This window comes from Nerophis ophidion, linkage group LG03, assembly GCF_033978795.1.
Source record: "Nerophis ophidion isolate RoL-2023_Sa linkage group LG03, RoL_Noph_v1.0, whole genome shotgun sequence".
In the NCBI taxonomy this organism is placed as follows: Eukaryota; Metazoa; Chordata; class Actinopteri; order Syngnathiformes; family Syngnathidae; genus Nerophis; species Nerophis ophidion.
The window spans coordinates 70580349-70593787 of record NC_084613.1 but is presented as its reverse complement, the minus strand read 5'-3'; the positions used below and the strand labels follow the sequence as shown (position 1 = coordinate 70593787).

The window sequence follows — 13439 nt, the reverse complement described above, 5'->3', positions numbered from 1 at the left end:
ATTTGGGCTTATTGGACCCTAATTAGAATGAAAACTAAGAATCATCTTTTTATATGATGTACTTAGTCCATAAGTAACAAATGTGTACTTCATGTTTAGTGACACGCTAATTCTTATTTTTACACTTTTTTTTTTCCAAATTCCATTGTATGTTATACTCTTCTGACACCACCAGATGGCAGTATATGTGTCCACATAAGGGCCATAAGACCCCAATTCAGTAGTGTACACAATTTTGGAAATAAGAGCTAAAATGTGCTGTCCACGCATGTGGCCAACTAAGCCTTTAGAAGTTAGCAGAATTAAGTTAACTTTTTAACCTTCATAGAATATTTTCATAACTTTTGGTACGGCAGGGACGGCGTGGCGCAGTGGGAGAGTGGCCGTCCGCAACCCGAGGGTCACTGGTTCAAATCCCACCTAGAACCAACCTCGTCACGTCCGTTGTGTCCTGAGCAAGACACTTCACCCTTGCTCCTGATGGGTGCTGGTTGGCGCCTTGCATGGCAGCTCCCTCCATCAGTGTGTGAATGTGTGTGTGAATGGGTAAATGTGGAAGTAGTGTCAAAGCGCTTTGAGTACCTTGAAGGTAGAAAAGCGCTATACAAGTACAACCCATTTATCATTTATTATAAATGGACTTTTTGAATGCCATCTCTGTCATGGCCTGAGGAGGTCTGTATTGGTCCCAAAAACATTTTTGCTGAATAATATTTATAATCTGTAAATGATGTGCCATTGTCGAGTGTCTGTGCGTTCTAGATCTCGGCTGAGTTACCATGCAATACTTTTCCATCTATAATTGCCTTGTAGGCCTACTTGGGACAAGACGTGCTTGGATAGTTATGCTTTAAATTCATATCGGAACAACTGCATCAGGCATTTCAATCAATGTTTACTTATATAGCCCTAAATCACTTGTGTCTCATAGGGCTGCACAAACCACAACGACATCCTCAGTAGAACCCACATAAGGGCAAGGAAAACTCACACGCAGTGGGACGTCGGTGACAATGATGACTATGAGAAACCTTGGAGAAGACTGCATATGTGGGCAACCCCCCCTCTCTAGGGGAACCGAAAGCATTTGAAGAGAACAACTTAATATTGTCAATATAGGCTACAAAGTTTCATTTTTATAAATATTTTCTGCTGGTGGCGTGCCTCGGGATATGTTTCATGAAAAAAAATTGCCTTGGCTCAAACACTGATTTACAGCTCTTAATTTAAAGGCCTACTGAAACCCACTACTACCGACCACGCAGTCTGATAGTTTATATATCAATGATGAAATATTAACATTGCAACACATGCCAATACGGCCTTTTTAGTTTACTAAATTGCAATTTTAAATTTCGCGCGAAGTATCCTGTGGAAAACGTCGCTGTACGATGACGCGTATGAAGACGCGTACGTGTGACGTCACGGATTGTAGCGGACATGTTGTTCCAGCCCCGATCCCAGCTGTAAGTCTTCTGCTTTAATCGCATAACTACACAGTATTCTGGACATCTGTGTTGCTGAATCTTTTGCAATGTGTTCAATTAATAATGGAGAAGTCAAAGAAGAAAGATATAGGTGGGAAGCGGTGTATTGCGGCTGCCTTTAGCAACACAAACACAGCCGGTGTTTCCTTGGTTACATTCCCTAAAGATGACGGTGAAGCTTTACTATGGAACAGAGCGGTCAAGCGAACATGGTTCCCTACCACATGTCAAACGGCAGGTTTCGGTTAGAAAATTGTGGTAATAAGTCGGCTCTTACCGTAGACATGAGCGGATAGCTTGCGTCATTCCTTGTGCACCTGTCAAAGAGGCAGCTGTGGACTCTCTTGCCTCCTCTGACTGGCTGCCCCCGAACGTGGGATGCTTCCACTGTGGAGGAGGGGGGAAAAAAAGCTCAGACCGACCCCAACAGCTGCCTTCACTTCGCCTTGTTGAGAAACGCGGCTTCCCTCAGACACTGGCGGTCACCACACCCCTACGACTTTCAGGTACCATATTATCTCACTAAAACACTAGTAACACAATAAGCAGATAAGGGATTTTCCAGAATTATCCTAGTAAATGTGTCTAATAACATCTGAATCGCTCCCACTGCCGTTTTTTTTCCTTCTCTCTAGTCCTTCGCTCTAACTTTCTTCATCCACAAATCTTTCATCCTCGCTCAAATTAATGGGGAAATCGTCACTTTCTCGGTCCAGATCGCTCTCGCTGCTGGTGGCCATGATTGTAAACAATGTGAGGATGTGAGGAGCTCCACAACCGGTGACGTCACGCGCACATCGTCTGCTACTTCCGTCACAGGCAAGGCTTTTTTTATTACCGACCAAAAGTTGCAAACTTTATCGTCGATGTTCTCTACTAAATCCTTTCAGCAAAAATATGTCAATATCACGAAATGATCAAGTATGACACATAGCATGGACCTGCTATCCCCGTTTAAATAAGAAAATCTCATCTCAGTAGGCCTTTAATATTACACTATTATTTTGCCGCTAACAAAACATCTGGGGAAAAGAACAGGCTATATTTTCATGGATTTGATATTTGTGCTTTTATCACTTTACCTTGGGGGTTGGGTGGGACTCAAATAATTTCATCAAATAAGTCAGCCTATTTAGTGAATTCCATTGGTACATTTATTTTGCAGCATGCACTTCCTTAACATAAAACTAAAGAACATCTTAAATAAGTCAATCCTCCACTATGGTTAAGGCCAACAAAAGAAAAAAAAAGTTGTCTCAGTACAGAGTTGTCGTTACAATTGAGGTAAATTAGAAGACACAAGTGCTTCATTAAGGAAAGTGCGTCACAAGAGTTTAACATGCGTCCCAAGTAGAATCTCCTTCTTCCATGTTGACAACACACTGCCTCTTTCTGTGACCCAGCTCCAGCCCCTCAGCTGCGGGGACAGCCAGTTTCCTCTTGAACAGAACCCTCAGGTTACACGGGTTGGCGGAGTCGTCGTCGTCGTAGAGTTTTACTTTCACGTCTGAGCCGGTTGGCATCTCCTCTGCAGGTCCACCGTGATACAAGTGCGCCTGGGAGGACAGCGAGACCAGCTCGCAAAGCCAAACCTCTGAGTCCTCCACGCACTTCATGTGGACGTCCACAAGATGCTGCTGCTCTGGTGGAGTTTTCACAAGCTGCCGAAAGCCAATCGCTGCAGGATGATGGAGGATAAAACGCCTGTTTTTACGTGACAGGCGGCCTCCTCCTTTTCCCTGCTGTCTCGTTCGTCTGCTAGGGGCGTCCATGTCGTCAGAATCTTCAGAGCTGCCGTCGTACGGGTCCAGAAACTTAAACCATACACAGACTTGGGCTCATACAGTAGTGCTACTTGATTGTGTGGTGTCTTACCAAGGAGTAACAGCCATGTTTTCCAGGAGGTTCACGCACAAGAGGCAATGTCTGCTTTAAAGTGCCGCTCTCTGGTGCACTGCTTACACATTCCTGCCACAAACACACCGTTCAAACACTGATGACATCTATTAAACAAGACGAGAAGCAAAGAATTAATCAGAGACCAAATTAAATTTGGCTCAACTGAGGAGAAACGTGTCGACTTGTAACCTCTTACAGTGTCACCCAATCTACTAATAAAGTTTCAATCAATCAATCAAAAACTCTGGCAAAAGATGGCACGCCTCCTTCTTTTATTTGGACCTTCCCTGACCACATGGCCACAGCTGTTTCTAAGGGACGAGGGTCGTTTACAGTTCACAGAAAAGGTCGGTTCAAAAAAAGAGGTTGTAAAACAGTTCAAAAAGAGGTTTTGTAAACCAGTTCAAAAAGAGTTTTGTAAAACAGTTAAAAAAGGAGGTTCAAAAAGAGGTCGTCTGAATCCTGCCATTACTCCGCTTCGTAAACCTTGGGTTAAAACAATATATTTCTGTTGATTATAATACATAAAAGAAAACAGAAACACCTTCATGTTGCCTCCCTCAGTGGAGTTTTACGAGCCTTTCTCTTGGTAATTTCATAGACAGCTTTTGCTTCCCACCGGGCACTCAATGTAACACAAAGCTTATGTGATAACTTAAAAACAATTATCATAAAAGATGTCAAAGTCAAGGCCTGCGGGCCAAATCCGGCCCACGAAAGAATTACTTATTCTGTGATGATATTTGATATGTATTAGAACCGGCCCCAAGGCCACAGCCGCCTGCTGCTGTTTTGCATCCACCAATACTCCGTCAGTGTTGTCACTAGGGAATTTTCAAAATGGGGTCCCAAGGAGCACACCATGTCATAAAAAATGGGGTCCCACAGTAAATTTTTGTGGTCCCACTTTTTTGTAACCGTTTTGAAAACAAATTATAAATGTATGCATTAGCCTGTTATATCTCACATTCTATATTGTGTTTTGGAAAAAGGTTGTCATGATCGTTAATTCATTAAAAAAAAAAAAATACAAAAGAAAACACATTTTTATGCATATGTAAATGCATTCAGTTATAAACATTCCTTACTTTCTTCTTTCCTTCATGTAGCTAAACTTTACCAATGCCGGTATTTCTATATTTTTATTGTAATATTTTCAGAATGTATTTGTTCTATTTTTGGACCAAGTAAGTCAAAGAAAACAATCTGAAGTTGTCTTTATTTTTTTGTTTTAATGACATGATTTTAATAGTCCGGCCCGCGTGTTCACAGATTTTTCTCCATGTGGCCCCTGAGCTAAAATGAGTTTGACACCCCTGGTTTAGACAAACATAATGTACAGTGGATGCTATTTTTCGTTTTGTTTCAATAAATGTACTTTAAATCAGGAATCTTCAGCCAAATTGTTTTTGGGGATGCTAAGGAACGCTAAGGACCTTCTCCCTTCACAATTCGTCTTATTTCGCATATTACAGAGAACCAACATCCTATATAACAGACATTTTATTTTGGTCTATTTTTTTGTCCGAATTACAAAAACATTCTGCTGTTTCTAAGGATCTTCTGAAAAAAAAAAACTATTTTCAAAATCATCTCTATGACAGCATTCCAGTGCTTTTAGGAATTTGCAGCAAAATGTTTTTTTTAACTGAATCTGCAGGTTACCAGTTGTACAGCCCAAACTATGAAAAAGAGGGGACCTAAAATGCAACACCAAGAAGTTAAACAAATGACTACTGACTGCACCTGAAAAAAATAAGCTACAGCAACACTTTATATATGTATATTTAAAATTTTTGTTCCAATCTCTCAATCATTTTCAGCCCTAAACTAAATACCAAACATGTTATGCTTTTCCATATTATCCCTTTTTACGTTTTTTGATGAAATTATTTCCCCAATAGTCAATTAGTAAAAATTTGCATTATTAGTTAAAAAAAAAGAAGCTATTTTACTGTGCTAAACATGTGACATTATCTGATTAAAATGCCTTCAAAGGGGTCAAATGTTAAGATATTTTGAAAAATGAAGTTTGGGAAATTTGAGCAAAAAAGTCGAAAAATACATGATTTCAAAAAATGTTATGCCCTTCAAAAACAAATACTTTTTTATGTCCTGTTTGGCTTTGAAGATAATTAAAATGGAATGTCCCCAAAGTGGTGAAATATTTCCACTGTACATTTTTTAAGTAATTTAAAACATTTTTAATCCCCCAAAATAATTACAAACTGGTTCTGGTTTTACACAGTAACCAGTAATTCCAGGATTTCGCAGGCTTTTTTTTATTGATGTGGCCGAAAATGCCTGAATTTGCAGCAAGTTTTTCGGAAAGTTGCAAAAAAATTCAGACATTTTGAGGCTTTTGTTCCTCTCAAATAACATTGAATCAACTTTGCCTAAGCAGAGAAGCCCAGACTTCCCACTCCCCAGCCACTTTGTCCAGCTCCTCCCGAGGCGTTCCCAGACCAGCTGGGAGACATAGTTTTCCCAAGGTGTTCTCGGTCTTCCCCGTGGCCTCCTACCGGTCGGAGGAAATGTTCGGGGGGGCATCCTGACCAAATGCCCGAACCGCCTCATCTGTCTCCTCTCATTGAGGAGGAGCAATGGCTTTACTGTGAGCTTATCACCATATCTCTAAGTGAGAGCCCTGCCACCCGACGATCTTGTCGTTTTGATCATTACCCAAAGCTCATGACCCTAGGTGAGGATGGGAACATAGATCGACCGGTAAATTGTAAGCTTTGCCTTCCAGCTCAGCTCTTTCTTTTCCACAATGGATCGATACATTGTCCACATTGGGACAATGAAGACGCCACATTGATCCACCTGTCGATCCACTCTTCCCTCACTCATGACCAAGATTCCAAGTTTCCTGAACTCCTCCACTTGGGGCAAGATTTCCTCAACCCGGAGATGGCACTCCACCCTTTTTCAGGCAAGAACCTTGGAGGTGCTGCTTCTCATACCAGTTGCTTAACACTGTGTTGCGAACCGATCCAGTGAGAGCTGATGATTCTGGCCAGATGAAGCCATCAAGACCACATCATCTGCAAAAAGCAGAGACCTAATCCTGCAGCCACCAAACTGGATCCCCTCAATTCCCTGACTGCGCCTGGAAGTCCATAAAAGTTATGAACAAAGTCGGTGACAAAGGGCAGCCCTGGGGGAGTCCAACCCTCACTGAAAACAAGTCCAACTTACTGCCAGCAATATGGACCAAGGACCCTGCCGAGAGTATAGAGGTGGTCAACAGTTCCACAAACATGACGAAAACCTTAAACTTCAACCCTTTATTAATACCCTCCTCCATTCACATCCCATGTCCCCGAATTATAAATAACCTAATGTAAATAATCAAATGTACTTCTAATGTATATACTTGTTCTTATGCGATCTGAACTCACTATGTTCTCTGCTCGCTGTACATATCTTACTAAGTAAGACCTACACTGTTTCAAAGTCCATTTCTCTGTTGATGCAATTGTTGATGACTGAAGTACTGATATCAACCAAAGCTCCTCATCCCACACCCCGGATTGTAAATAATGTAAATAATTCAATGTATATACTATGATGACTCCTGTGTGATGACTGTATTATGCTGATAGTATATATTTGTACCATGAATTGATTAATGTGGACCCCGACTTAAACAAGTTGAAAAACTTATTCGGGTGTTACCATTTAGTGGTCAATTGTACGGAATATGTACTGAACTGTGCAATCTACTAATAAAAGTATCAATCAATCAAAAAAACAAACCATCCACTATCCACAGTTGAGTGATCCATAGTGTTAATTTTTGCTGGTAAAACTGATGAGAGAATCTCATCACACAACATCTTTAACCTATTTTGTAGGTCAGCATTACAAATGTGAATCCATTCAGAATTTCCCTACCATAGATGATTATATAAACTAAGAAGTAAATGTTTATACTACATAACCTAGAACAGTGTTTTTCAACCACTGTGCCATGAGATACAGTCTGGTGTGCCATGGGAGATTGTTTAATTTCACCTATTTGGGTTAAAATTGTTTTCAAACCAGTAATTATGGTCTGAAAATGATGTGTTGTTGTTGAGTGTCGGTGTTGTCTCGAGCTCAGCCGAGTAACCGTGTAATACTCTTCCATATTAGTAGGTGGCAGCCGGTGCTAATTGATTTGTAGATGTTGGAAACAGCGGCAGGCGGGGTACAGGTAAAATTGTGTCTAATGCTTAAACCAAAAATAAACAAAAAATGAGTACCCCTAAGAAAGGGCAATGAAGCTTAGGGATGGCTATGCAGAACGAAACTAAAACCGAACTGGCTACAAAATAAACAAAAACAGAATGCTGGACGACAGCAAAGACTTACTGTGGAGCAAAGAAGGCGTCCACAAAGTACATCGGTACATCACATGACAATCGACAATGTCCCCACAAAGAATGATAAAAAGTACTGAAATATTCTTGATTGGTAAAAACAAAGTAGATATCGTAAATATCGCTCACAGGAAGACAAGAAACTGCTACAGGAAAATAACAAAAAAAGAGAAAACGCCACCAAAATAGGAGCGCAAGACAAGAATTAAAACACTACATACAGGAAAACAGCAAAAAAGTCCAAATAACTCAGGGCGTGATGTGACAGGTGGTGACAGTACACCTACTTTGAGACAAGAGCTAGAGTGATGCATGGTTGGTTATGTTTAAAAGTCATATCCAACAATTGCGACAACTTTTTACTGTCCACTGAGTTTCGTTTTTTACCGATTTATGCTGGTGGTGTGCCTCCGGATTTTTTCAACGCAAAAAATGTGCCTTGGCTCAAAAAAGGTTGAAAAACACTGACCTAGAAGCCAGGGGTCTCAAACTCAATTTACCTGGGGGCCATTGGATGCAGAAAATGGGTGAGGCTGAGCCGCAAGAAAAGATTTCTTAAAAATGTAACATGCACTTTTTATTGAATTCACCTTCTTTGAATGGCTTTCCCGCCTGAGCAACATACTTGCCAACCCTCCCGATTTTTCTGGGAGACTGCCGAATTTCAGTGCACCTCTCAACAATCTCCTGGGGCCACCATTCTCCCGAGCCCGGAACAGTTAGGGCTGCATGGGATTCTGGGTATTTGTTCTGTTGTGTTACGGTGCGGATGTTCTCCCGAAATGTGTTTGTCAGGCCACCCTCAATGTGACCTGTGTGGCTGTTGATCAAGTAGGTCTTGCAGTCACTTACGTGTATGTTCAACAGCCAGATACAACAAATGACCGAGCTAACAAGCTGTTTGTACAGGTTGTAGAGGCCGCCAAAGGCAGCGCCATTATTGCAGCCTCTGAACATTGTTGTTATGGTGAAAATCGACAGATATTCGAGAGAATGGTTGCCCTTTAATTCGGGTGTCTCCTGGAATTATCGGGAGGGTTGGCATGTATGACACTGTTAAGCGCCATTCATATAAAACTCGCGGGCTGCACTAACATAAAATTTTCAAATTAAGGTGCGGGCCGCAAAATAACGTCTCGCGGGCCGCAATTGGCCCCTGGAAAGCGTGTCTGAGACCCCTGGCTTAGCGCCTTACACAGGAACCATGAGTCAGGTCCCAACTAAATTGAAGGGCATGAGTTAGTTTTGTTAGTTATATTTAAACATTTAGGTAATATTTCTAAACAATTTAATGTAAAATTGTGTTTTCAAATTTAAAAACAAGCTATATTTTTTCAGAGGGCTTACCATAGTGCTGGTGTCAGACCATCTTGGACTAATCTCAGAATCAGAATCAGTGCTGGACTCCACTTTGCACATCTTCTGAAGACACAAAAACACATCAAATGTATTAGAGGTTGACTTAATGAGAGGCCATCTTGACATTTCACCATGTATTTGTTGGCAAGCTGCTCCATGTTGCCTTTTTGGCCACCATCACTATGTTCTGTGGCGCACAAAAGAACACTATAATGACACTGGAAACACATTAAAAATAGCTTTGTTGAGAGTATAATTCAAAATTAAACCAATTAACGCCGACATTTACAATCGTGGTTAACTAATGCTGACACGCACCTGGAATTAAAAGTCGTCTTCTCCTGAAAGCCATGTTACGCGTGGGCTCATTAAAACAACAAACAATGCTACAAAATTATCTTCTTCGTTTGTATAATGTCATAAATGGACGACTTAACAATTTCAGTAACGTCCACTAGTTCTGCCACAGGTGTTGTCCTTTCACTCCGGACATTGGCGTTTATTATGGTTTAACAAAATAAAACTTCCGGTGTTTTAAATTTAATTTACAAACACATCCGCTGTCGAAAGCGCTTCATTGGTTTGTTTTCTGATCGATATATACCAAAGTACAAATAGGTACACAATAAAAAAATAAAAAAAGAATGAAAGATGACCTGGATGGATATCTATCAGTGTTTCTGAACCTTTTTTCAGTGATGTACCCCCTGTGAACATTTTTTAAATTCAAGTACCCCCTAATCAGAGCAAAGCATTTTTGGTTGAAAAAAGACATAAAGAAATAAAATACAACACTATCATCAGTTTCTGATTTATTAAATTGTATAACAGTGCAAAATATTGCTCATTTATGGTCTTTCTTGAACTATTTGGAAAAAAAGATATAAAAATAAATAGTGATTCAATTATAAATAAATATTTTCTATGTAGTCTGTCTGTCTGTATTGGCCCTGCGATGAGGTGGCGACTTGTCCAGGGTGTACCCTGCCTTCCGCCCGATTGTAGCTGAGATAGGCGCCAGCGCCCCCCGCAACCCCAAAAGGGAATAAGCGGTAGAAAATGGATGGATGGATACACATAGAAGTAATCATCAACTTAAATTGCCCTCTTTGGGGATTGTAATAAAGATCCATCTGGATTCATGAACTTAATTCTAAACATTTCTTCACAAAAAAAGATATTTATGGAACATGTCGACAAAAAAATCTAGCTGTCAACACTGAATATTGCATTGTTGCATTTCTTTTCACAGTTTATGAACTTACATTCATACTTTGTTGAAGTATTATTCAATAAATATACAGCCAAAGGATTTTTGAATAGTTGATATTTTTAGAATATTTTTGAAAAATCTCAAGTACCCCTTGGCATACCTTCAAGTACCCCCGGGGGTATGTGTACCCCCATTTGAGAACCACTGATCTATGGTATAATGTCCCAAGTTTCTGGGTGAAAGTAATAACGTTAATTTTTATTATTAAATTACCATGAATTGATTAACGTGGACCTCGACTTAAACAAGTTAAAAAACCTATTGGGGTGTTACCATTTAGTGGTCAATTGTACGGAATATGTACTGTACTGTGCAATATACTAATAAAAGTATCAATCAATCATTCAATGGTGTTGTGTTATCCATCCATCCATCCATTTTTTACCGCTTACTCCCTTTTGGGGTCGCTGGCGCCTATCTCAGCTACAATCGGGCGGAAGGCAGCGTACACCCTGGACAAGTTGCCACCTCATCGCAGGGCCAACACAGATAGACAGACAACATTCACACTCACATTCACACACTAGGGCCAATTTTAGTGTTGCCAATCAACCTATCCCCAGGTGCATGTCTTTGGAAGTGGGAGGAAGCCGGAGTACCCGGAGGGAACCCACGCATTCACGGGGAGAACATGCAAACTCCACACAGAAAGATCCCGGGCCTGGGATTGAACCCAGGACTGCAGGACCTTCGTATTGCGAGGCAGACGCACTAACCCCTCTTCCACCGTGAAGCCATTAAAGAACAGAAATATTTGTATATAAATAAACATAGTTATATGTATGGCAATAAAGCTATGGTTGTGCAATTGATTTTATTGCAAGCCGGTGATGTTCATTTCTTTATCAAAATAAAATATCCGGTGTTTTTAATTCAACAGATTTTCAGATTAAAACTCACATCCTTTGTAGGAAATTATTGATCGTCAAAATGATCAAACTACAACTACGAGCAATACATGAATAACTGTTAGAAAGACAATATAAACCAGTGGTTCTTAACCTGGGTACGAATGAACCCTAGGGGTTCGGTGAGCCGGCCTCGGGGGTTTGGCGGAGGTCAAAACACACCCGACTCATCATGTAAATACAAACTTCTCCCTATCGGCGTATTATACGGCAACACCTGACTGATTTGCAGGTGTGTAATTTGTTGTGAGGTTATGCACCGGGTTGGTTTTGTTGTTTGAACAAGGTGATGTTAATGCACGGTTCATTTTGTGCACCAGTAAAAAAAACATGGTAACACTTAAGTATGGGGAACATATTCACCGGTAATTAGTTGCTTATTAACATGCAAATTAGTAACATATTGGCTCTTAACTAGTCATTATTAAGTACTTTTTAATGCCTTATTCGGCATGTCCTTATTAACCCTCTAACCCTGACCCTAACCAAATAACTCTTGATTAAGTCCTTATTACTTAGAACAGTGGTTCTCAACCTTTTTTCAGTGATGTACCCCCTGTGGACATGTTTTTATTTAAAGTACCGCCTAATGAGAGCAAAGCATTTTTGGTTGAAAAAAACAGATAAAGTGTCATGTCTGTTGTTCATGTTTTTATTTGGCCATGTGCGTTTTGTTTTTCGGACACTCAGTTCCTGCTTTTTCACTTTTGTTTTGTCACCATAGCAACCATTAGTTTCACCTGTGTCACATTTGGAGTCCGCACCTGTTTCCACTAATCATGTCCCTTATTTAAACCGAAAGTTGCCAGGAAGTCAGCCTGGCGACTTTACCTCTGATACTGTCCATAGTTATGGTTCTTGCCATGCCACAAAAGTATTTGTTTCTTCATGTCACAGTTATCGAGTTTTGTTTCATGTTCATAGTTTCTCCCTTAGTGCAAGTTTTGTTTTCACAGCCAAATTTTTGTACCTCCTTGTGAGCGCCTTTTGTTTGTTCCTGTTTAGAATTAATATTAAAAGATGTGCTTACCTTCACGCCTTGCCTGCTCCAACTTTCCTTTGCATTTCGGAAAAACAAACCCCAAAGTCCACATATTGACATAAAGTAGTAAAATACAGCACTATGTCATCAGTTTCTGACTTATTAAATTGTATAACAGTACATTTGAAGTGGTCTTTCTTGAACTATTTGGTAAAAAATATATCAAAATAACCAAAAACATGTTGAAAAATAAACAAGTGATTCAATTCTAAATAAATATTTCTACACAGAGAAGTAATCATCAACTTAAAGTGCCCTCTTTGGGGATTGTAATAGAGATCCATCTGGATTCATGAACTTAATTCTAAACATTTCTTCACGAAAAGGAAATCTTTAACATCAATATTTATTGAACATGTCCACAAAAAATCTAGCTGTCAACTCTGAGTATTGCATTGTTGCATTTCTTTTCACAATTCATGAACTTATACATTCATATTTTGTTGAAGTATTATTCAATAAATATATTTATAAAGGATTTTTGAATGGTTGTTATTTTTAGAATATTTTTGAAAAATCTCACGTACCCCTTGGCATACCTTCAAGTACCCCCAGGGGTACGCGTACCCCCATTTGAGGACAACTGACTTAGAATATGTTCCTCTAGTGTCCAAATAACTCTTAATTAAGTCTGTGTTACTTAGAATATGTTCCCCAAACTAAATTGTTATCAACAACATATAACTTTGTCTTGAATTTGAAATATTTTTTATTTTTATTTTTCACTAAGGAAGGGTTTGGTGAATGCCCATATAAAACTGTTGGGGTTCGGTACCTCCAACAAGGTTAAGAACCACTGATATAAACCTAAGGTCGGTCAATTAAAACGGGTGTCGTAGGGCAGTGGTTCTCAAATGGGGGTATGCGTACACCTGGGTGTACTTGAATGTATGCCAAGGGGTACGTGAGATTTTTATTTTAAATATTCTAAAAATAGCAGCAATTCAATAATCCTTTATAAATATATTTATTGAATAATACTTCAACAAAATATGAATGTAAGTTCATAAACTGTGAAAAGAAATGCAACAATGCAATATTCAGTGTTGACAGCTAGATTTTTTGTGGACATGTTTCATCAATATTGATGTTAAAGATTTCTTT

At 39.7% G+C, this 13439-nt stretch overlaps 1 protein-coding gene across 3 annotated transcripts; it reads right to left on the bottom strand.

The window, feature by feature from the left end:
* Window positions 1–2627: 2627 nt before the first annotated feature.
* LOC133548812 (uncharacterized) lies at window positions 2628–9634 on the bottom strand. Of its 3 annotated transcripts, none has more exons than XM_061893746.1 (5): window positions 9431–9633; window positions 9244–9330; window positions 9101–9175; window positions 3363–3455; window positions 2628–3301 (listed from the first exon to the last, which is right to left on the bottom strand). In XM_061893746.1, exons 2-5 carry the CDS (start codon window positions 9268–9270, stop codon window positions 2822–2824), a joined length of 675 nt encoding a protein of 224 aa, XP_061749730.1. In that variant the 5' UTR covers window positions 9271–9330; window positions 9431–9633; the 3' UTR covers window positions 2628–2821. The 3 variants fall into 3 exon arrangements, with proteins under 3 accessions (XP_061749730.1, XP_061749729.1, XP_061749731.1); XM_061893745.1 differs by having other exon boundaries at window positions 9244–9299; window positions 9431–9629; XM_061893747.1 differs by lacking the exon at window positions 9244–9330 and having other exon boundaries at window positions 9431–9634.
* Between the last annotated feature and the right edge of the window lie 3805 nt (window positions 9635–13439).

What these genes read in the sequence shown, in the direction of transcription:
- LOC133548812 (XM_061893745.1), bottom strand. Translation starts at nt 9,464, where the DNA reads ATGGCTTTCAGGAGAAGACGACTTTTAATTCCAG. An exon ending in AGCTTGCCAACAAATACATG is followed by an intron (nt 9,176 to 9,243) that starts GTGAAATGTCAA and finishes TTGTGTCTTCAG; the next exon opens with AAGATGTGCAAAGTGGAGTC. An exon ending in AACATGGCTGTTACTCCTTG is followed by an intron (nt 3,302 to 3,362) that starts GTAAGACACCAC and finishes GTATGGTTTAAG; the next exon opens with TTTCTGGACCCGTACGACGG.